This window comes from Capsicum annuum, chromosome 6 (genome assembly GCF_002878395.1).
Source record: "Capsicum annuum cultivar UCD-10X-F1 chromosome 6, UCD10Xv1.1, whole genome shotgun sequence".
Taxonomy (NCBI): Eukaryota; Viridiplantae; Streptophyta; class Magnoliopsida; order Solanales; family Solanaceae; genus Capsicum; species Capsicum annuum.
In genome coordinates, this window is record NC_061116.1 from 199461377 (window position 1) to 199485795 (window position 24419).

Consider the following 24419-nt stretch of genomic DNA (forward strand, 5'->3'; position numbering starts at 1 on the left):
CATCTCTACGCAACAAAAATGACCAACAATTCTATACGATTTTTCTCAAGATGTCCTTAGAATCTTCTCCCTTTCCCAAAAGGATTATTCATTGGATGTTAAAACGCATGCGCTCATTTTTCACGACTCCGGAGGCAGAAGGGCTACTTTTCTTTTCTGAGGTAAAATACCAAATCAGACACTTCATCTTCAAAGATATCAAATGAAACAAAAAACTGGTGGGATGGAGTGACTTATTTTCTTTTCCTGAACGGGCGCTGGAAATCAGGCGACTTTGCAAACATGAATGTTATGTTACCTTAAGTCTGCTATCAGATTCTGTAATTATGTAATCTTTAAATATTATCAGCTTCTATAAATATGTAAATAACATGCATATACATGTATAAACGATGCAAACCTGAATGTTAAAATTACGGCAGAATAGATCGGCAGACCCTTAAGTACACACCATCTTTCACTTAGGCATCGGCAGACCCTTAAGTACGCACCATCTTTCACTTAGGCACCTCAAGTGAACGTTGCTCACTTTTGACACCTCAAGTAGTCACAAAGTGTGTCATTTTGGTATCTTTTGCTGAATCAACAAAGAGAGGGTATTACATTCGCTTTTAAGCGCGTTGAGGGGTATTTTCGTAATTTTCAGGGGTATTTTCGTAATTTTTCATCTTTAAGTTTTTTTAAAATTATTGAAAATCACACATTGTCTTCTCCACAACTTTTTCTTATCTTAACCTCCTATAATGGAGGTGAAATCAACACTCAAAAATAAATTTCATTCCATTAACAAAATACTCACTCCATTAACATGCCTACAACAATAATACACATCATGAACACCAAATAATATTCCTTCCATTAATCAACGAAACACACCCAATTATAAGAAATTCAAGAGGAAAAATATTAAAAATTTATAGTCAAAATTTCCAGAAGATAATGAAATAATCATGATTGGAACTGAAACTTTCCAAAAGTACTGAAAATTGGAACTAAAATAGTGAAATCTTGGCTCAAAAAGGGCTGAAGGATTTCAGGTTCTTTGTTTTCTGAATTACTAAATATATAATAATTTTCTTCCGCTAATTTATTTTTTTCCATGTGTGTAGCTGTGTGTATGCCTATTCAGATGAAATGAAAGTTGTGTGTGCGTTTTCGGTGGCGAAGTAGGTGTCTCGATTTGGGGGTGGGGTGGGTTGAGGAAGATGACGGGAGGGGGGAGGCTGCCAAACAAAATGGTAGTTTGGGGGTGGGGGTGGGGTGGGAGGGGCGGGGAGGGGGTACGGAGAAGATGACTTACGGGGTTTGTTGGGGGTGGAAAAAATTAAATTTTATAATTTTTTTATAATTATTTAAGTTTAAAAATTGCCAAGTGTCAATATTTGATTGGTGTTTTTCTCATTTTAATTAAAAATAGTTATTTAACAATTAATTTAAAGAAAAATGATAAATGTCATACTATTATTGATCACTTTACACGTTATTGTAGCGTGTAATACACGCACACGATATATTTTTATTGCTTCGGGCAAAAGGTGTCAAACTGACACACTTTATGATTATTTGATATGCCAAAAGTGAGCAACGTCTATTTAAGATGTCAAAGTGAAAGATGACGTCAAGTTAAGGACCTGACGATGTATTCTCCCTGAAATTAATATTATCAATCTTTTACTGATTGTAAAAGCGATTTGCTGATAAAATGGTTATTTTGTGGATTACTAACATTTGTGACTACTGCTACGTTACCAACTTATAAGTTATTCTCCCTCCGTTTAGTTTTACTTGTTACAAATTATTTTTTTTAATCAATATATCAAGTTAAATTATGGTAAATAAAACTAAGCGGAGAAAACGATTATTATATTAGAACTTTCTTAAAAAGTCTTATCGTAGTTAAGTATAAATAACATAAATATCAATCCTTTTGGAAGTAATTACACTTTCTCCCACTTTTTTAATTACTTTATTCTCTCCCTATTAATATATAAAACATAGTCAACTTATACATAGTATTCTGTGTATATATTGATATTTTTGTAATATATTTAGGGAGTTGACATTTTTTATAATATTAAAAATATAAATTATGATTTTTATAATTTTTCCAGTCGTACTCTTTTCTATCCAACGGTATTTAAATTTACTATAATAAAAATGTCTAATAATATTTATTTAGTTTAAAAATTAATAAATAATTTATTATTTTATACTAATTTTATTTTTGCTATTAAATATTATTCATCATTTAACTTATTTTTTTAAAAATTAATATAATAAAATTATTTTTATTGATTTACTATAATGTTAGTCGAAGTGAAATTAGGCGGACAAAGCTTTTAGTCCACATCTGAAATGCTTATAGATCAGACGTTAGGAGCGGACACGTAGATTCTCAGACCGCATGCAATGTAACACGTATACGTTTTCATCCCTGACGTGGGAAACGTTCAAATTGACTGTTCCTCCGATTTCCTCCCACTAGCTTCCATCCCTGGTACAACGCTGTCTTTTGCTAAAAAAAAAAAAAAGATGATGAATATTTTGGCCATTTCTCTGGTATTGTCCACACTTGTTACAGCAGGATTTTTCAGTCCGAAGAATAAGAAGGATGATGTTGTTTTAGTAGTTGAATTTGATAAAGATGATGGCACCAAGGTCTTAATCTCCCCAAAAGAATCTGAAATTGCGAAGGGAAAATCAAAATCAGGGTATATTTGTGATCTCAAAGACAAGTTATACGAAAAAGTAGAGCCAAATAATATGGGTCAAGGGATGTCGAGTCCGGCTGCCTATGTGAGTCGTCAAGATGATGAAGAAAATGGTGAATTATTTCATACTAAGACAAGTGCTAGAGAGTTAGTTTGTGACGCCTTTGGCAAGTGCAAAGAAAAAATTGCTATTGCTCTGGGAAGAAACAAAGACAAGGCTTCAGAAAAAGCCCATGAAGCTGCTGATCAAGTTGAAGATGCCGTTACAGGAGCCCCAGATAAGGCGAAGGAGATAGTTGAGCAAGTTCAAGAAAAAGCCAAGGATGTTGTTGACACGACAAAGAGAAAAATGGAGCACGCGAAAGAAGAAATATCTGAGAAAACACAACAAGTGAAAGAAGGTGGGAAGGAGGACTTGAAAGATATCCTCGAGCGAGGACGTTTATTCTTCCGTGATGTATTTGCGTATACCTTCTCGCTGGAGCATTTGTATCCTGTGATGCGTTTGACACATTTTCTGGGATTTACAATGGCTTATGGGATGTGTATTTGGGTAACATTTGTTTCAAGTCATGTGCTGGCTAGAGCTTTGCCAAGGCAGCAATTTGCACTTGTTCAAAGCAGGATTTACCCTGTCTACTTCAAGCTCATGGCTTATTGCGTTGGCGCAGCATTCCTCGCCCATTTTCTAAGCCAAAAACGTCGACCTTATGCCAACTCGGCTGAAGCGGTTCAAGGTTTCAATCTTCTAGCGTCCATCTCCATGCTTTTGATCAATTTGCTATACTTGGAGCCTCGAGCCACAAAGGTAATTCATATTCTTAATTCATCTTATCGCACTCTTACCTTCTTTTTATTTTATATTCTCTTTTTTTTTTTATATTTTATTTTAGCAAACAATATACTTTAAATAAACTGTTTGTATTTGTATTTATATTTGTCACTATTATTTTGTATATAAACAAGTATGATTTGTATCTGTATGATTTAAGTTTTATAAACATGCATGTGTAGTTTGATATCGCATAAAACGTACATAACTGTTTTACGACATCAAATATATCTACAATACGTAGATCTATTAAAAACACTGTCCTCATTCTTTGAAACGAATATACAAATTCATTTGTTTGTTATGAAATACATACACAATAAATTCGGACTTTGTTGACATCAAATACATGGACAAAATACATATGCAACATGTAGACTATTAAAACATTGCCATCATTCGTTCAATACATATACAAAATACTTGTACAACACCACTAAGCAACCTCCAACTTTGCCCTTCTTCATTTTCCTCATTTTCTCTGATGACTTCTACCATCACAAGAACACATTTTTTTATCATCCTCTTTTCTTGAGACCCATCCTTAATGGTGAAGCCCTGAGTTTCGACCAAATGGATCCCATTTTCTTTTCTGGTGAAATCAATCCACCAACGAGCTCCAACTTCACTGGACACGCCTTTAACTTCGGTAGTAGCAAATCCACGAACTCCGATGAACAACCATAACAATAACAACAAACCAGCAGTAATCTCTTCCATCAAATCACTAGCCATGTCCTCTGATGACAGCTTTGGTGATGTCCAGATATGGTCGGAGCATATTTAAAATCGAAGAAATTGAATGAAATCGAGTGAAGAAAAGAAAAATCACAAATTAAATATGAAAATAGAAATCGGATGAATATGTGTCGAAGTTTAATGTTAAATTGTAGGAGATAAATAGGTAGTGTAAGAGACATGAAAATTTGAAAAAGGATTTTAAAAAAAGAAGAAAAAAGCGCATAAAATCTGAATTTTATCAAATTATTGCTATTTTTGTTATTTAAAATAACTATATTAAAGTGTTGTTATTTAGCTTAATTATGAACTTAAGTTTATTTTGCTATGTACGTTTCCCTTGTTTCATCACCAAGCTGACACTAAAAGTAAAATCAGGCTTAATGATGTATTGGCCTTAAATACTAGAGCACAAGATATTAATCTCTCCGCCGCATTGAATAATTTTTTGGAGCTAAAGTATGTTAGAGTACGTGCCCTACTGATTACTTATTTTAGCCTAACAATTGCCTATCAATGGAACAGGTTGACTAATGTGTGCCTATCTAGCTAAAACAGTAAGTAATTACACAGTGATGTTTACGTGGAAAACACCCGGCTCAAAGAGGTGTAAAAAAACCACGACCTGTACCTCTTCAGGATTTAACTTCAACTCCACTAAAACAATTGAGCCTCAACAGTCAACAAATTACAAGACTCTTATAATCTAGGAATTAAACTCTTAACTCCTATTTCTACATAACACAAACTTTTTCAAGGTAAGTGTTCTCAAGTCTTCAAGTTCCCCAACTTAAAACAAAGCTCCTAACTCAGTTTATACTTCACCGAGACTAGAAAACACTATAACTCAAGAACCAACCTAATACATAAAGTCTAAGACTCCTTAACTCTAAGTAATAGGAACAGGTTCAACTTCGACTGCTTCAATGTAACACCCCAACTTAGGATAAGGAGTCCCACATCGGCAAAACACGGGAGGGATGCTGGGTATATAAGTAAGTAAGCCTTACTCTCTAGTAATGCATTTTAAAGCCGTGCGGGCCTAGGCCCAAAGCGGACAATATCACTAGTGGGTTAGGGAGTTACAGGGATCTCTCGGGTCTTGATGGTTCGAATGCCGGTCGCGGAAACTCAGTCCTGAGTCTAGGCAAATCCCATTCGGTGGGGCAAACCTCAGCGAGGACGCTGAGTCCATGAGGGGGTATTTGTAACACCCCAACTTAGGATAAGGAGTCCCACATTGGCAAAACACAAAAGGGATGCTGGGTATATAAGTAAGCAAGCCTTACTCCCCAGTGATGCGTTTTAAAGCCGTACAGGCCTAGGCCCAAAGCGGACAACATCACTAGTGGGTTGGGGAGTTACAAAGGTCTTCGGGCCTTGATGGTTCGGGATGACCTTCACGGCCAAGGCCCCGGCTCGGATCGTGACATTCAGGATTTGGAAATTCACAAATAATTTGTCGATATGTTGCTGTCTTTGTAAGTGCATGAGTTATTTTGTCAATCACTTCCTCAATTTATCAACAACTCTTCAAAGAGTCAATGTCCTTGATCTTTTATCTTCAATTGGACTTTTCAACTTATCAGAGTTTGTTGCTAAGTCAAAGTCCTTCTTCAAGTACAACTCCTTGTATTGGTAAAACTCCTTCTTCAACTTGATCTCCTTATTCAAGTAGAACTCTTTCTTCAACTTATCTTAAAGTGATGTATTTGACTACAACTTCTTCCTTATAACACATGATCCATCAATAGAGCTTATCCATGTCTATGACCTTTTAGTGAGATCTGTCCTCCGTCTTCGTGCTTGAGTGACACGTTTCATTTATAAGTCAATCATCAAATCTTCGTTGATCTAACAAATTCCCCTTTTTGATGATGACAATCTTACTTTCTTGATGCGGCCATTATATTCCCTGAAACACTTAGTCAAGAAAAGGCATTAAAAATGAAACAAATTAGTCATTAGGTTATAAACATTGCACAACTCATCTTTCCCCTTTTGACATCATCAAAAAGTTTGTTCAAGATACGCCTAAACCAAAAAAGATAGATGTTTAATAATTCAGGGTCACTGGAGCTATCACTAAAGCAAGCAGAACTAGAAAGAAAAGACAAATAATACATAAAAACGTACGAGGAATAAGTTTAACTAGAAACAGAAGCCATATTATTAAAACCACCCACATATGATAACAAATAATCAATCCAAAAATGACTAGTAAAATAGAAAAAAATCCTAGGGCTTTAAGAGTTATTGCAGGTAGATGGAACATAAAAAACTAGGTGGTCCAGTGGTCACTGTGAGCGCGTTCACAAGCAAGATCATCTTGAAGGGAATTGATTTTGGCAGGAAGCAGTATTCTCTCAGCCTCATGATTAGCCAATGCATTACTCTTCTTAGAAAGAAAACTATGGAGAACATCAATCTTAGCAAGAAGCTACTCTTTTTCACTATTACGAACAGTTCGAGCAAGGAGGATTTCAGTTTGACCAAATTCCCAGGAAGTAGGCTGACCCTTTTTAGATTTTTCGCGTTCAAATTTCTTTTCTAGATCCAATTCAACAAGCATATTTCTCAACTGTTGCATAGGATTAGCAGGACTCCCCCATTGGTTTAGAGGTTTCCTTAATATTAAAGTTTATATCTCGCTTAACTATGGCATCCAAATTTTCTTCAGAATCTAAGGAATATAAGGAACAATTTTATAACTCATTTCTTGACAGAAGAGAGACTTTAACTGAATGGATTGTAAAGAAGGTTTAACCATAAAATGTTCCACTAATTTTCCCAATCACATTGAACCACACAACACTTCTATAGAGAAAAAGGTAGGGATGGTAACAAGTGTTGCAACATGCCTCTTTTTGTTGATGTGAAAAAAATTAGGAGAGAGATCTGAATGCATGCCAAGGTTTGTTGGAGGAATGTGGTTAGTGGTGGGGGGGAGAAGCATAAGGCATGGATTGGGTGAGGTGAGAGTCACTAGGAGGTTTAGATTTGGTTGTATTGGAAGAGGATGAAGAGAAAGTCATTGAGAAGAAAGTGGAAACACACTCTTGATAAAAAGAGAGAGCAGTGTGAGAGTTGATTGGTGAGTGAGGGAATATGTGGTATATAAGATGTGAAGATGAAGGAATTTTAGGTAAAGTAGATGTCTAATGGGAGAACGTTTGCAGTGTTTTGAAAAAGATGGACTCTAGGGACTTGACTGTTACAGAGGCGAATAGTTTGGGGACCAAATAAGCTTAGCTGTTTCATTAAGCTGAATCTAGAAAAGATTAATGGAGATCATACCTGGTGGATTTCAAAACACGCCAAAATCACTTGTATGAACTAATATTTCTGCATAATTAAATACACAATTTTGTCAGGTCATTCAAAATTCTAAAATTAGGACACACAACTTAATATACAAAACTTGATTACTCAATATTTTAGTCAGAACATAAACAGAAATTAAGATTTTTAGTCAATCATCGAGGAGAGTTTATGCAATCTTAATCATTTCTAGCTATAATCTGTTCTTTGAATGAAAATATCAGCTATTTCGTCCTCAGTAAAATAGAACACGATTGATATAAGACCCTTTTCAATGTTATCTCTAAGAAAATGGTGTCTGATATCTATATGTTTAGTTTTTTTATGTTGCATAGGATTTTTAGCAATATTGATGGCACTTGTATTATCACAAAAGATAGGAACACAACCCACATCCATACCAAAATCCATGAGTTGTTGCTTGATCCACAAAAATTGGGCACGACAAGAACCAACAACAACATATTCCGCCTCAATAGTGGACAAGGCTACTGAGTTTTGTTTCTTAGTGGACCAGGTAATTAGACATGATCCAAGGAAGTGTGTCATACCTGTAGTGCTTTTTTTGTCCACTAAATACCCTGTATACTCAGCATCAAAGTAATCTACCAACTTAAAATTACTCCCTTTAGGGAACCATAATCCAAGATCAATGGTTCTCTTAAGATATCGGAAGATCCTTTTCACAGCTTTTAGATGACTCTATGGGATTTGCTTGAAACCTTGCACATAATTCTACACTGAACACAATATCAGGTCTGCTTACTGTGAGATATAACAGTGACCTAATCATCCCTCTAGACAACTTTTAATCCACAGATGGACCTATTTCATCCATATCCAGCTTAGTAGCAGTGGCAATTGGTGTGCTGATTTCCTTGGCTTCCTTCGTGGAGAATTTTTTGAGAAGTTCTCTCACATATTTTTGTTGATGAATCAGGGTTACAGAAGGTGATTGTTGGATTTGCAGGCCTAAGAAAACGGTTAGCTCTCCCAGTATACTCATCTCAAATTCACAACTCATGAGTTTGGCACAGTCATAAGGCATATTGATGTTTGTTGAGCCGAATATGATGTCATCAACATAAACCTGCACTATTAACAAATTTCTCCGTTAGTCTTTAAAAATAAAGTGTTGTCAATTTTACCTCTAGTATGTCCATTCTCCAAAAGGAATTTTTACAAACGCTCATACAAAGCTCTTGGAGCTTGTTTCAGTCCATACAATGCCTTGTTAAGCTTGTACACATAGTCAAGAAATTCCTTTCTTTCAAATCCAGGAGGTTGTTTCACATACACCCCCTCTTTAAGAATACCATTCAAGAATGCACTCTCAACATCCATTTGGTAAAGTATGAATTCTTTCTAAGCCGCAAATGCCACAAGAAGATTGATAGCCTCAAGTCATGCCATAGGTGCAAAAGTCTCATCAAAATATATGCCTTCTTCCTGATTGTATCCTTGGACCACCAATCTGGCCTTGTTCCTTGCAATTGTTCCATGTTTATCAACTTTGTTTCTGTACGCCCACTTAGTCCCAATCACACTTTTGTCTTTTGGAGGTGGAACTAAGTGCCAGTCCTTTCTTCTTTCAAACTGATTTAGCTCTTCTTGCATGGCTATGATCCAATCAGCATCAAGGATGCTTTATTTACCCTCTTTGGTTCAATCAAAGACAAGAATGCTTTGAAGGCACACAAACTTCTCAGTCCTGATCTTGTGGTGATTCCTTAAGTGAGATCTATAAGAATATTTTTTATAGGATGAGATCTTTGATACTTGTACCCTTTTGGGATCAATTTTAGAGAGCTTCTAGGATTGCCATAACTAGTTTGAGCAGGAATAGATGGTGATTTAGTTCCCCATCTGAATGCCTCTAGATTCAGTCCCCCATGTCGAGGTGCCTCCAGATTCAGTTTCTCGAGTCGATGGACCAGATTGTGAAACCTATTTCGTTGATTGTTCTTCAGAGTCAATTTCTTCTTACATGTTAGTCTTAGCGTAGGATTCATCAAATACCACATGCACACTTTCCTTAACACAGTTTGTTATTTTATTTAAAACCTATAAGTTTTGCTATGATATGAATATTTTCGTCATCACTTTTAACATCAAATTTTCCTAGATTATCTTTGCCATTATTATGAATAAAACACTTGCAACCAAAGGTTCTAAAGTGGGAAATGTTAGGCTTTTTTCCTTTTAGTAATTCATAGGGAGTCTTATCTAGAATAGGCCCTATTCGTGTATCTATTTTTTATATATGCAGCAGTACTGATTGCTTAAGCCCATAGATTTTTTGCAAGTTTTCCTGAAAGCATCATTGTTCTGGCCATTTCTTCCAATGTCCTATTTTTCCTTTCTACTACTCTATTTTGCTGAGGTGTTCTAGGAGCGGAGAAATTATAATCTATACCATTTGTGGAACAAAATTCTAAAAATTTTGCATTTTCAAATTCCGTACCATAATCAGATTTCATGAAAAGTAGGGAAGTGCCTAGCTTCTTTTCCATTTTCTTAATGAATATGAAGTAGACATCAAAGGAATATTCTTTGGAAGCTAGAAAGAGTGTCCAGGTAAATCTGAAATAATCATCAACAATTATAAAAACATACCTTTTCCCCCTATGCTTTGAATTTTCATTGGTCCACAAAGATCCATATGGACCAGGTCGAAGCACTTGATAATACTGACCTAGTTCTTTGATTTGAATGAGGACCTTACCTGTTTTCCCCCTTACACAAGCACTGCAAACCTTCTCATCTTTAAGCTTAGTTTTGGTCAAACCCAACATCATGTATTTGGAAGAGTGTTTAATTGTTTTAGACTTGCCTGTCCCAAGTCTTTTGTGCTATAGGAGGGAATCATTTTTTTATTGAGCTCAAACAAGTTAGCCTTGTTGCTGGCATGTTTATTATATCAGCTTTGTACACATTCTCGTGTCTTCTTGCAGTAAGTACCACTTCTTTGGTATCTGCCCTTTTGACTTCAACACCTGTAGAAGTAAAAATGACTTTGTTACCTTTATCATAGAGTTGTGATATGCTAACCAGATTGTGTTTCAGTCCTTCTACAAGGTACACATCTTCCAATGCCTTTGACTCTGAGTCCCAATCTTCCCAATTCTTGTAATGGTTCCCTTTTTTCCATCACCAAAAAACACTCCCCCTCCACTTATTTTGGAGAGTAAAAGGAATTTTTTCTTATCACCAGTCATGTGTCTTGAGCAAGCAATATTCAAGTACCAGTGCTTCTTGCTTCCTTTCATGTTTTCCTAAAAAAAAAATATCAGGGGTTATATTTTGGAACCCGGACAAGCTTGGGTACTTTCATACCAGACAAGATTGGGTTTTTTCTTATGAGAAAAAGGGTGGATCAGATTTCTTCTAGCCCATCAAGGCAACAAGTCGTGTGACCTGTTCCTCTGACCAGATCTGTTATTTATTTTATTTTTCTGGATTTTTATGTAGTCAGATTTCATAGCCAACATTGTACTCCTAGATCTACTCTTAGCAGTAATAGGACATTTAGTAGAAGGATGATCATGGTTGCCACATATATAGCATAGACCTATAGTAATATTGTAGCTTTTATGAAAACCTAATCTAGCCTTTTTATTGTGAGTTTTTTCACCCACTTGATGAACAATTCTTTAGGAATTTGTCCATCTAGTAGCCTTGTAAAGATCAAGTTTCAGTTTTGAAATTTCTTAACTTAACCTTTTTACCTTATCTTTTTCATCATTGCATTCTTGTTTGACCCTAGCAAACTCAACCTCAATTTTTTCTTGTTCAACATTTTTCATTCTTTTTCCTTTTTTAGAAAGAGTTAGTTTTAAGATTTCAGATTTTAGAATCAGATTTGAAGAACCAATTTGGATGACTTGTTCCTTGAGAGTTGTTTTTTTTTTCAACAGTATTTTTGCAAGTTTCCATATCAATTAGGTCAAATTTGAGACTTGCAGGACTGTTGAATAGCTCATCTCTATTAGAAGTTACTTCTTGGAAGTCATTAATTAAAATACTCATCAGAGAAATAAACTTTTCTTTAGAAAATAGGTGCAAGTTATTTTTAAGTCCAGGAACACTTACCTCAGTGGTGTTATCTTTTTCTTCCATTTCTGAATCTCCAATGGACATGAGAGCAGTTTTATCAATCTCTTCTCATCTGTTTCTTATGAGTCTGATCCCCAAGTAGCTACCATAGCATATTTCTTTTTTCCCATTTTCTAAGTCTTTTCTTTCCACTCCTTCTCATCTCTTTCTTTTCTCCATTCAACTTCCCATACAGTACAATCTCGGATTTGATGGTCAGTCTTGCCACACTTGTAACATCTCGTAGGATTGTCGTTGGACCTCCTTTTGCTACTTATTCCATTGTTCTTTTTGAATACTATTGAAATTCTTGGTTATAAATGTCACTTGCTCCTCAGTCAGTTCAATTTCTTCATCACTTTCAGTAACCTTTAAAGCCAAGAATTTTTTAGGAGTTGCCTTTTCCCTTTTTGCTTCATCAATCTGCATCTCATAAGTCTTGAGATTTCCGATTTCCTACAAGCTCATCCAAAGTTCTTCCAGCAAGATTCGTTGCCTCCCTAATTGCAGTAACCTTAACATCCCATTTGAACTTGGTAATACCCTTAGCCCAAATTTGTTTGGCAGCGGTGGAGACAGATACCCTGTTATATTCAGCAGGGCCTAAACCACACACTAAGATATTCTTGGCCCTTGCATTTTTCCTTAATGCAGCCAGATTATCCGTAGTGAATTTACTTCTCTCTTTCTTGACTTGTTCTCCATCAACCAGATTCATTGGAATAATTGGACTATCTAACCCCATCCCATAATTCATAGTCTTAACCTTGGATGAACATTTACATCCTTGCTTTTCACCAACTGAAATGAGTGCCATAAAAAGAGGAGGTCTAGTAGTGGATTGACCTTCACTGTGACCAGTAGGAGGTGCGAAATTCATCATAGTGATCTTTTCTTAGGCTCAGCCATATATAAGACAACCTCCCTCTGAGACCACTTGTTAGAGTACGTGCCCTACTGATTACTTATTTTAGTCTAACAGTTGCCTATTAATGGAACGGGTTGACTAATATGTTTCTATCTAAAACAGTAAGTAATTGCTCAGTGATGTTTACGTGGAAAACACCCGGGTCAGAGAGGTGTAAAAAAAGCACGACCCGTATCTCTACAAAATTTAGCCCCAACTTCACTAAAACAACCGAGCCTCAACAATCAACAAATTACAAGACTCTTGTAATCTAGGAATTAAACTCCAACTCCTATTTAACAAAACAAAAACCTTCCCAAGGGGAGTGTTCCCAAGTTTTCGAGTTCCCCAACTTGAAGACAAAGTTCCTAACTCAGTTTATACTTCACTGAGACTAGAAAACACAACAACTCAAGAACCAACCTAATACATAAAGACTTAAGACTCTTTAATTCTAAGTAATAGGAACAAGTTCAACTTCGATTGCTTCAAGCTTTGGAACTTCAGAGGTAATTTGTCGATATATTGCTGTCTTTGTAAGTGCATGAGTGATTTTGTCGATCACTTTCTCTATTTATCAACAACTCTTCAAAGTGAAGAACAACTCATTGCATAGGTAAAACTCCTTCTTCAACCTGCTCTCCTTATTCGAGTAGAACTCTTTCTTCAGCTTATCTTGAAGTGTTATATTTAACTATAATTTCTTCCTTATCACGCGTGATCCATCAATAGAGCTTATCTATTCCTGTCTTCAAGTGATCTTGTCTGTGTCCTCTTAGTGAGATCTGTCCTCCGTCTTCATGTGATTGGACCAGCTTGAGTTCCATGTTTACTTTACAAGTCAATCATCAAAATTCCGTTGATCTAACAAAGTAGATTAAATAATTTAACATTCTTCATACATTACAAACTGTTGCATAAATTTTGCATTTGCTCCCTCGATCCCAACTTATGAGTTCTTTTATGATTTAAATTATGTGAATTTTGGCCATTTTTTCATAATATAACTTAGTGCTTCCTCCATTTCAGTTTCAATTTGATTGATCTATTTTGACTTAACATATAATTAATTAAGTAAAGAATTTTAAATCTTGTGGTTTTAAATTAAAGATATTTCAATTATGTTGAAATGACCTTTAATTTGTTGTTTAAAGTGGGGTCTTAAGCATGTCGAAAGGATCATTTTTTTCCAACTAAAATGGAAGGAGGCCAAACAAATTGAATGGAAAGAACTAAGGGAAAAGGTGGGAAAAAGGTGCAAAAATACTTATACTTTGGCCTAATTTGTAGTTACGCATCCTGAACTTTGCGGGGGTTCTATGACCCCCTAGACTTATTTTTTACCGCATTTATTGGCATATATTTGCTCCTTATCAAACAATTTTTTCTTATGCGTTCAATGTGCGTGAAATACACGTAATGGTCCAAGTTCTAAATATATGCCAGTTAAATATGGTAAAAAATAGTCTAGGGGGTCGTAGGACTCCCGCAAAGTTCAAGGTGGCGTAACTGCAAATTTCGCCTAAGTACAGATATTTTTAGCACATTTTTCCCAAGAACTAATTTTGTTACTTTAGTTTTTAAATATATTAGTTTTGAAGATATTTAGTTGATGTAGTTCAATTTAAGCCTTAAAGAGCAGTTAAAAAGTAGTAGTTTGAAAATCAAAAAATAAAAAGTGGCACACTCATTGATAGTGGTTTGAATATTGAAAAATAGAAAGTATTCCACAAAATTTGAAACAAAGGGAGTAGGTTAAATCTCGAAAAGAAAAAATATTACACAAAATTTGGAACGAAAGGAGTAGTTTGAATCTCAAAAAAGGAGAAAGAATGGAGGGAATAGTTTGAAACTCGAAAAACGGAATGTGTGTCATTTAAGTATGTTAGCCTATTTCAAATTTGGAAAAAAAAAATGACCCCAAATGGAAAACATATCTCAATCCTGTTTCTTCCGATTCGGCTGTCTTCAAGAATATATAAAATTTATTTTAAAAGAACTGGTGACAGCAAAATTGTGTTCTAATCCTCGTATTTCTACATTGGTAGTAATTTCTAACTAGTGATCTTATTTTTGGATTTGTAGTTCTCTTTAATGATGTGCTATTGGGATATGCAGGTTATGTTTGAGAGATTGAAGTTAGAGAAGGAAGAAGGCAGAGGTATACACATATCCAACAGTGAACAAAGCAGTAGAGGAGTGGAGTCTATATTGGATCCTACGAGGACAAAGACGACCAGTCAGACAACAACAACAACTAAACAGGCAGAAATGTCTCCAGAGCAGTCCGCCCAATCGGTGAAATTAAGCCAGAAGCTTAACAAGTTGAACTCATATTCATCCTTTCTTAACGTGCTGACACTTATGGCTCTTACTCACCATCTTGTTCACCTTACACTGCTACTCGATGCCATCAGCAGCTGAAGCGCTCGCACTCTGATGCTGTCATTTTCCGCAAGTATTAATACATGGTTTGATTGATCAGCTAGCGTATGCTGTTTTTTTTTTCTTTGTTAGTTATTATGGTAGATGTCATTCCCACTGTGTAGTTGCGTTAGTCCGTCTTTATGATTTTTTTTAACTTTTGTCTTAGTATTGTTCTTTCCTTTGCTGTTTGTATACAAAAAATTTAAGCCCTCTTGGGGCATAAGGACTTTGCTTTTTTTTTTTTTTTTTTACAAAATAATATAGTGAACCCTGTACTATGTCAGTTTTGTTAGTTGGATACTTCTACTTACATATTTGTCATCTGGATTCATGAACCGACGAAAAAGTTACATTTTAACTTTTTTGGAGAGTGTGTTACACTCTTCCATGTCAGTTGTCATCAGCTACCACGTGTGCCACGTCATCTGCCACGCATGCCACGTCATCTGCCACGTTATTTAAAAAAAAAAAAGAAAAATTATTACATTAAATTTCAAGTTATTTTTAAAATGTTACATAGCAAATTAAATATTAAAATTAATTTAATTAAATAAGAAAAAATTATAAATTAGAGAAAAATTTGAATAAAATATTAAAATTAATTTAATTAAATAAGAAAAAAATTATAAATTAGAGAAAAATTTGAATAATCATGCTTTTAAAATTTAAAAAATTTGAATAATCATTTTTAAAATAAAAAAATAATAAAAAAAAGTATTAAATTAAAATTAATTAAATATTAAAATTAATTTAAATTTTAAATTTAAATTAGTAAAAAATTAATTAATTAAAATTCTTAACTAATTAATTTATTTAATTTAATTAAATTTTAAATTAATTAATTTATCAAATTTAAAATTCTTACCTAATTTAAATAAATTTTACTTTAATAATTAATTAATTTAAATATGATTTATATATTTAAAATATTTAATTTAAATTAATTGTGGGGGAGGGGATGGGTGGGGTTGGGGTGGGGTGGGGTGGGGGACTGGGGGAGGGGCTGAGTGGACTGGGGACTGGGGGAGGGGTTGCGTGGGGATAGGTGGGTGGGGGGTGGGGGAGGGATTGGGTGGGGTGGGGGGCTGGAGGAAGAGAGTTGGGTGATGTGGGGGGCTGGGGAAGGGGTTGCATAGGGCTGGGCAAGGGGGAGGGGTTATGTGGGGCTGGGTGGGTTGAGGACAGGCTAGGGGAGAGGGCTGGGTGGGGATGGGTGGGGTGGGGACAGGCTGGGGTAGGGGAGCTGGAGAGGGGGTGGGATGGGAAAAAATATTTAAATTTTTATAAAAAAAATATTTTTAAAAATATTTTAAAAATATTTTTAAATTTAAAAAGATGGAGGAAAAAAAAGATCTTTTTTATTTTATTTTTTAATTTTAAAAATATTTTTATTTTGTTTAAATTTTAAAATATTTAAAATTATTTTAAAATTTTTAAAAATAGCTTTTAATTATTTTTAAGATTTTAAAAATATTTTTAAATTTAAAAAGATGGAGGGAAAAAAGAACCCTTTTTTATTTTTTATTTTTAAATTTTAATATTATTTTTATTTTTTAAATTATTTTAATGTAAAATTGGTCAAAAATTGACCCCACTCGCATCCCTAGGCGAGTGGTTACACTCTCTTTGTCCTAGTCACCATGACCTTGCCACATAGGCAAGGTCAATGGTCAAAGGGTCTTGATGACAAACATATAAGTAGAAGTGTTCAAATTACAAAACTGACATAGTACAGAGGTCTAATAGAGCATTTTGTCTTTTTTTTTTGTGTGTTTGGAAATTTATTCATTTAGAGTGTGTTTGGTATGAAGAAAATATTTTTCTAAAATTGTTTTAAATTTTTTCATGTTTGGTTGACTTAAATGTTTGGATCATGTTTTTCAAATTAATTTATTTTTCTCAAATTTGAAGAAAAAGACTTTCTTTTAAAAAGTAAGGAAATTTTTTTTAAAAAAATTTTCAACCTCTCTCAAGTTGAAATGTACATACAATTTTTAAAATTATCCATTCTTACTTCGACTCTCTTATTTTAAATTTTTTCATGTTTGGTTGGCTTAAATGTTGATCATGTTTTTCAAATCAACTTATTTTTCTCAAATTTAAGAAAAAAGACTTTCTTCTAAAAAATAAGAAAAATATTTTTAAAAATTATTTCTCAACCTCACTCTCAAGTTGAAACTTGAAATGTTCATATAATTTTTAAAATTATCCATTCTTACTTCGACTCTCTATCTCCTACAATTTTCATTTTAAAAAAATATTCTAATTTTTTTTTACCACATCTCCTGCTTCGGCCCTTACTCCCCGTCTTCCTTCAAAAAAATAATTTTTTTTTTTTTAAAAAATAATTTTTTTCTTATTCCATTCCTTATCCGACCCTTCCCTCCTCTCAGTCACTCCCTTCCTCCTCCTCGCCCCCCTTAAAAAAAAAATTTTTAATTTTTTAAAAGTTGAGAGCTGAACGTTGGATCGTGCATAACACGGCTTTACTCATCTAGCTAATTATATAAATGAACACTCGCAGTGTATTTTCCACTAATTCCTAAAAAATTATAATATTTTTAAAAAATATTTTTCACTCACCAACCAAACATGAGAAAATAAGTAAGAAAACAACTTATTTTCTATAAAAATATTTTTCATGAGAAACAAACATTTTCCTTCAACCAAACACATCCTTAATTCCAAAAAAGTTATTTGGCCATAAGAATTGCTAATACAACTTAGAGTCATATTTAGAGAAATGAAAGTAAGTGAAATTTATTTTCACTTTTTTCACTTCTTCTATAAAAATTCAAAACTACTCCAATGTATGGTTATGGCCAAACAGAACTCCAACTTTACAAAATTATGATTTTCATAGCTAAACGACTACATAAAATGGGAATCGGATTGATAACGGCTTTGCTTGTTTAGTCTTCCTTTTCAATGGCAGACGTCCTATTTCGATTTTAACTTTATATTTCCCATCAGCTAATAAGGATACAAATTTGTCATGGTTGAGCTGTTAATTCAGTAAGTATAGCTGATTAATTCAAATAGTAGTTAGAATTCTGATAATTAGTTAGAAGGCTTTTGGGTGATTCGAAGTAATTAAATGAAGTGTAAGGACGCAGATTATGCCACGTCAGCAAAATTCACCTCTGCTCAAGTCATGATTAAAAGCAACTGCTAAGAGAGAGAAGAAGCATTGAGATCAAATTGATATTTTCTTCATGCTCTCTACTCTCTCTCCTCTAACAGAAATTCATTCATTCGTTGCTCACTCCTCCTCCTCTTCGTCTTCTTCTCCTTCTAATTCTTTTCTATCAATTACAGGTTGAAGCTCTATTCATAGCGATTCACAATTGTAGTTTATTTTTTTTTATTTAGTTACCTGCAATTTCAGTTAGATTCCATTAAGTTTGAATATAGAAAATTGCCCCAAAATACTTCTTGTCCTGAGATTATTGAATTTTGCTGAGTTCAATTGAAATTCAGTGAGTTTTAGTTACGTAATCGAGGTCAGCTCCTTACAATTGGTATCAGACCCGCGATTTGTGCGACTTGTGGTTGCAGATATGGCTGAATGGACTCGTTCTAAGGTTCTAGAGAATCGGGTAGCTCGACATGAAAAAATTTTGGTTGTGCCAGTGAACCAACAACAAGAGCTTCGTAACAGTCAAACAGGGATACAAAGAACATTGGAACTTATTTTGGATCCCTTGATGAACTTAGGAAGGGCACCGAATTGACAAAAATAGAGATCAACCACTCAGAGATGGATTGCTTCCTATTCCTGGGTAGGAAAACATAAATAACAGGGGAAACATGGTTCCCATACCACCTTCTAAATGGGAACTACCTAGGTTTGACGGACAGGAGCCTAAGGTATGGATTAAAAAATGTGAGAGGTATTTCAGTTTGTATCGAACTATTAAACAACAAAAAAGTAGAAGTAATAGCTCTTTATTTAAGTGAAGTTGCAGAAATTTGGTATCACTCGTTAGTAATGAGTAGAGGAGTGATAGGATGGGTTAAATTTAAGGAGGAATTATGCAACGGGTTTAGTGTGGAGCCAGATGTAGCAGAAGAGTTCAATAAACTCTCTCAAACGGAATCTGTAGGTGAGTTACTGGTAAAGTTTGAAGAATTGAAAGCCCAAATGTTGATGAGGAATCCTAATTTGAGTGAGTCTCATTTTTTATCTAGCTTTGTAGGAGCATTGAAAGAAGAGATCAAGTATGGGGTTAAACTGTATAAACCTACTACTCTTAAGCTTGCAGTAGAACAAGCTAGGCTTTAAGAGAAGGCTATCGAAGCAGTGCAAAGGATCCTACAAAAACCCTAATGGAAGGGTCTAAAATGAGTGCTATGACACCTAAAACTACTATTAATCCACCTGGTAAAACTAGTGTATTCAGACTAACTCCTGAAGTGTATGAGTATAGAAAGGCTAGTCACCTGTGTTTTAGGTGTGGAGATATATTTGCACCAGGTCACATAGGTAAGAAAAAGCAGCTCAATTATCTAGTGGGAGAGGTTGTACCAGTGGTGGAGATTAATGAAGAGCCTTCTGAATTAATACTGGAAGGGGAGATTGAGCAGGAAGTCCAAGAAGTTGTATGCTTAAGTGCATTAACTGGGGGCAACAGAGGTGTCAATTTTATACTAGTGAAAGGAATTGTAAAGAATAGAAACTTAGTAGTGCTTGTGGATAATGGGAGCACCCATAGTTTCATTGATGAGCATACTGTGAAGGAAACTGGTAACTATTCCAATTATTGTTCTCCAGTTAGAGTCACTGTGGTTGATGGCAACCATGCAATGTGTAAATCCAACTGTAAGGGGTTCACTTGGAAGATGCAGGGCAAAACATTTCAAGAGGACTTGCTCATGATTCCTCTAAGAGGTTGTGATTTAGTGTTAGGTAATGACTGGATGAAGAAAAATAATTCCACTAAGTTTGATCATGAAAAGAATAGTGTAACAGTTGAATTAAAAACAATAAGGTAGTTTTGTAAGGCATTACTGAAAACGGTGGTCTGAGTATGATTTCTAGGAGTTCAATGGGAAAGGTGCTTAAGAGAGGACATGCCATCATAGCTCAATTGTTTTTAGTGATAGCTAGTGTATGTAGTGGGCAAGCAGTAACAGATGATCAGATTCAACATGTGTTGGTGCAATATGCAGATGTTTTCCATGAACCTAAATCCTTACCCCCTGTGAGGTCATTAGACCATGTTATACCCCTTAAATCTGGAGCAACACCAGTCAGTTTGAGACATCATAAGAATGAACTGGAGAGGCAGGTCAAGGAAATGCTAGATCATGGCATTATCCAACAAAGTCAGTCCCATTTTTCCTCTTCAGCTCTACTAGTCAAGAAGAAGGACAACACTTGGAGGTTTTGTGTAGATTACAGAGGATTAAATGAAATCACCATTAAATACAATATCCTATTCCAATTGTTAATGATCTATTGGATGAGCTGCATGGTTCAATCATTTTTTCAAAGGTGGACCTTAGGGCTGGATATCATCAGATAAGGCTGAAGATGGAGGATGTGCACAAAATTTCTTGTAGAACTCATGAAGGACACTATGAATTCAAGGTCATGCCATTTGGGTTGACCTATGCACCAGTAACAATTCAAGCTTTAATAAATTAGGTTTTCTAGCCTTATCTCAGAAAATTTATGTTAGTTTTCTTTGATGACATATTAGTGTACAGTTTTATCACTTGAGGACCACATTCATCATCTCAAGGTTGTATTTTCTACCTTAAGAGAGCATTCATTATTTGCAAAAAAGTCTAAGTGCTCGTTTGGTCAACCCAAAGTGGAGTTTTTAGGCAATATTATAAACAAGGATGGGGTGTCCACTGATTCCACTAAGATACAAGCAATGATTGAATGGCCTACTCCCAGCTCAATTAGAGCACTTAGGGGATGTCTAGGGTTGATTGGATATTACAGGAAGTATGTTTCAAATTATGGTACAATATGCAGACCCTTGACAAACTTATTGAAGAATGACTTTCTTAAGAGGAATGAGGATGCTGACAAAGCTTTTGCTGCTCTCAAAGCTTCAATGTCCACTACACCTGTATTAGCTCTACCTAATTATTCTAAAGAGTTCATAGTAGAAATTGATGCAAGTCACGGTGGTATAGAGGCAATTTTAATGCAAGACGGTAGATCCTATTGCCTATTTGAGTGAAGTGTTAGCTCATCAACACAGGGGTAAGTCAATTTATGAAAAGGAATACATGGCTCTCTTGAATGCAGTGGATAAGTGGAGACTCTACTTGCAGTTCAAGCATTTTGTGATTAGAACTGACCAATACCGCAACTTGAAATATCTCTTGGAACAAAAGGTGACTTCATCTTTACAACAAAAAGGTCTCACTAAACTTTTGGGGCTAAACTACGAAGTTCAATACAAGAAAGGTGTAGAGAATAGAGTTATTGATGCTCTATCGAGACAGCATGGGAAACTTGAGTGTTATACTAGCCAAACTTTTGGACATTTGTTGACAATGAGTGTTATTCCTAGGTGGATGTAAGAGGTGGGTAGTAGCTATACAAATGATACTCTTGCTCATGAAATTATGGTGCAATTATCTATAGATTTACAAGGACCTAATATCTGGCAGTTTACCTCTGGTGTTTCGAGAAGGAGAGAGAAGATCTGATGAAGTTTATAGATGTCGTATTAATATTGCACGCCATTCACTTGAGTGTTAAGCGAGAAAGCGCTAAAACAACCCACGAAACAATCTGAAGTTGAACTGCCTTCTCGTCCCCATTTGTTAGTAAATTAAAGCACGGGCCCATCTAGTATTTCACTAAACGAAGTATGTGGTACAATCACTTTATAGAGATTCTAAAATTAAAATTACTTAGTTAACCAAAGTATACTTTATAACTTATTCACAGAAGTTCAATTTATGTGACTTAAGGAATCGTAGTAGCTCAATTGATTTGCTATCCGAATTTTCAGTTTGTTTGTGATGGTTCAATATTTGTTATTTTCTGTTTCAATTTATGTTATGCAAATTGAAGTTAGATAATTAGTCACTAAAATTATTTAACTTTTTAATTATTGTCATTTATAATAGTTTTTTCTATTATAATTTAAGTGACATTGATATAATTTGGAGAGTCGACCAAATATTTTATATCTTTTAAATTTTTTAAGCTGTTAATTATGTAATTTATATATTTTTATATTAAGTTCTTAATATTGTTATTTATAATACATCTTATTTTCAAATAATGTATGTTACTTTATTTCTTCCTCTATCTCATCCCAATTTATGTGACACTAATATAATTTCGATAGTCAACCAAATTTTTTATATTGACATATCATTTTGTGTCTATTTTACCTTTTTTTAAGAAATATTTTTTTAGTATTTAGATGATCATAATAATTAATTAGGGTGACACAGTAAAATCACGATTGAAGCAGCGAAGCGTACATGTCTTAAATGACTCATAATAACTTATAAGAAGTGATATAACAAAATTACTGTAAAAAATTAATGTGAAAAAAATTCAAACGGGCCTCATATAAGATGTCAATTCGGGGGTTTGGGCCACAGGTGACAAAAGAGTTTTTAAAATGAGGTGTAGGTGACACAAATCTTAATTATTAGTTGGAGGTGACAATTACTTTATTATGGATTAAGAAAGTTGGGGAAGTTTGAAAATAACCCACAAGTTTTAAAATTTATACTTTGATCCCAATGTATACCTAAAATAATGAGAAACGGAGGGGAAAAAAGGCGTCTTTCTCTCTCTTCTAATCCATTGTTGTTTTTTCTCTCTTAGCGATTTTTGTTGTTCATTGTTTCTGTTTATGTTGCTTTATTCATCATCTTCTGCTTCATTATCATCATCTTCTACTTCATTATCATCTTCATCTTCTTCTTGTCGACCATTTGTTGTTGTTGTTGGTACAACGCTACTGCTGCAATCTGACCAATTTCTTAGGTCAAATTTTATTTACTACATCACTTTCCACTTTGGCATTACTTCATAGGTGACTTTGGTAAGTAAAATTATGATTTTTATTCGTATTTGTCATCTGGGTACACTTTTATTGTTCCAACAATGGATAGAACCCCGATCATGAATCCAACATAAGTGCCCACAATTTAAACAGATCAATCATCTGGTGCATCAGATGAGTAATCTGTTGCACTGGAGATTTATCTGTTGCATCAGACGTATTATCTGTTGCATCAGGCATATTATCTGTTGTATCAGGATGTTTATCTGTCATAGGTGACTTTGGTAAGTAAAATTTTGATTTTTATTCGTATTTGTCATCTGGGTACACTTCTGTTTTTCCAACAATGGATAGAACCCCGATCATGAATCCAGCATAAGTGCCCATAATTTAAACAGATCAATCATCTGGTGCATCAGATGAGTAATCTGTTGCATCAGGAGATTTATCTGTTGCATCAAACTATTATCTGTTGTATCAGGATATTTATCTGTTGCACCAGACTAATTATCTATTGCAACGAATGATTAATCTGTTTGAAACAACATAAATCAACCCGTGCCACAAACCCAACAAATAACCAATATGTTTCAACTCTTGCTATTGCTACTGGATTCAAAATTATTCCTTACATTCGATTACCCGTCCTAAATTTCCTAATTCAATTTCTCATTTTACTTGTCTTTTTCATAAATCAAGAAAAGATTAAAAAAAATCCATGTTTATTCTTTGTATTAATCATTTTTTCTTCAAATTAAAATGGAAACATCATTTAATAGGGGGACTATACGCCGACCGATGTTAATAGCTTTCTTCTCTTATGAAATTTTGATTGAATAGCAAACAATGGTTATTTCAAACACGTCTACTGTCCCATCAACTGATCAGTGGGTTATGGTAAACTAGACATGTTATTAATTATTTTTCTTAATCAATGTGGCATCTCAATTTGGGATGGGTAATTTGAGACGGAAGGAGTACAAATTAAAACGTCAGAGTCAAGCAAAGCAACAAACTAGTCATCTGTTGAAACAGACCATTTATCTATTGCATTGTACTTCTTATCTGTTGCAACATGAATAATCTGTTTTGAACAACACATCAACCCCTGCCACAAACCGAACAGATAAATCTTGCTATTGCTACTGGATTCTAAATTATTCCTTTTTACGTCAAATCATCGACATATTTGTTGAGAAGATAATAGACAGAATGAAAATTAAATATGGATTAAAACATCAAAGATCAAACATAATTTATTTACTAAACAAAAACAAATAAAAATACATATAATAGACTAAAAGAAAAATAATAATCTAATTATTATTATTATTATCATCATCATTGTCAGCCGGCCAATCTTCAACTGGAAGTAGCAAGGCCCTCCTCAT

At 34.5% G+C, this 24419-nt stretch overlaps 1 protein-coding gene across 1 annotated transcript; it reads left to right on the top strand.

Annotated features, from left to right (window-relative positions):
- Nucleotides 1–2429: 2429 nt before the first annotated feature.
- LOC107854365 lies at nt 2430–15297 on the top strand. Its single transcript, XM_016699374.2, has 2 exons — nt 2430–3519; nt 14723–15297. Exons 1-2 carry the CDS (start codon nt 2533–2535, stop codon nt 15026–15028), a joined length of 1293 nt encoding a protein of 430 aa, XP_016554860.1. The 5' UTR covers nt 2430–2532; the 3' UTR covers nt 15029–15297.
- Nucleotides 15298–24419: the final 9122 nt, after the last annotated feature.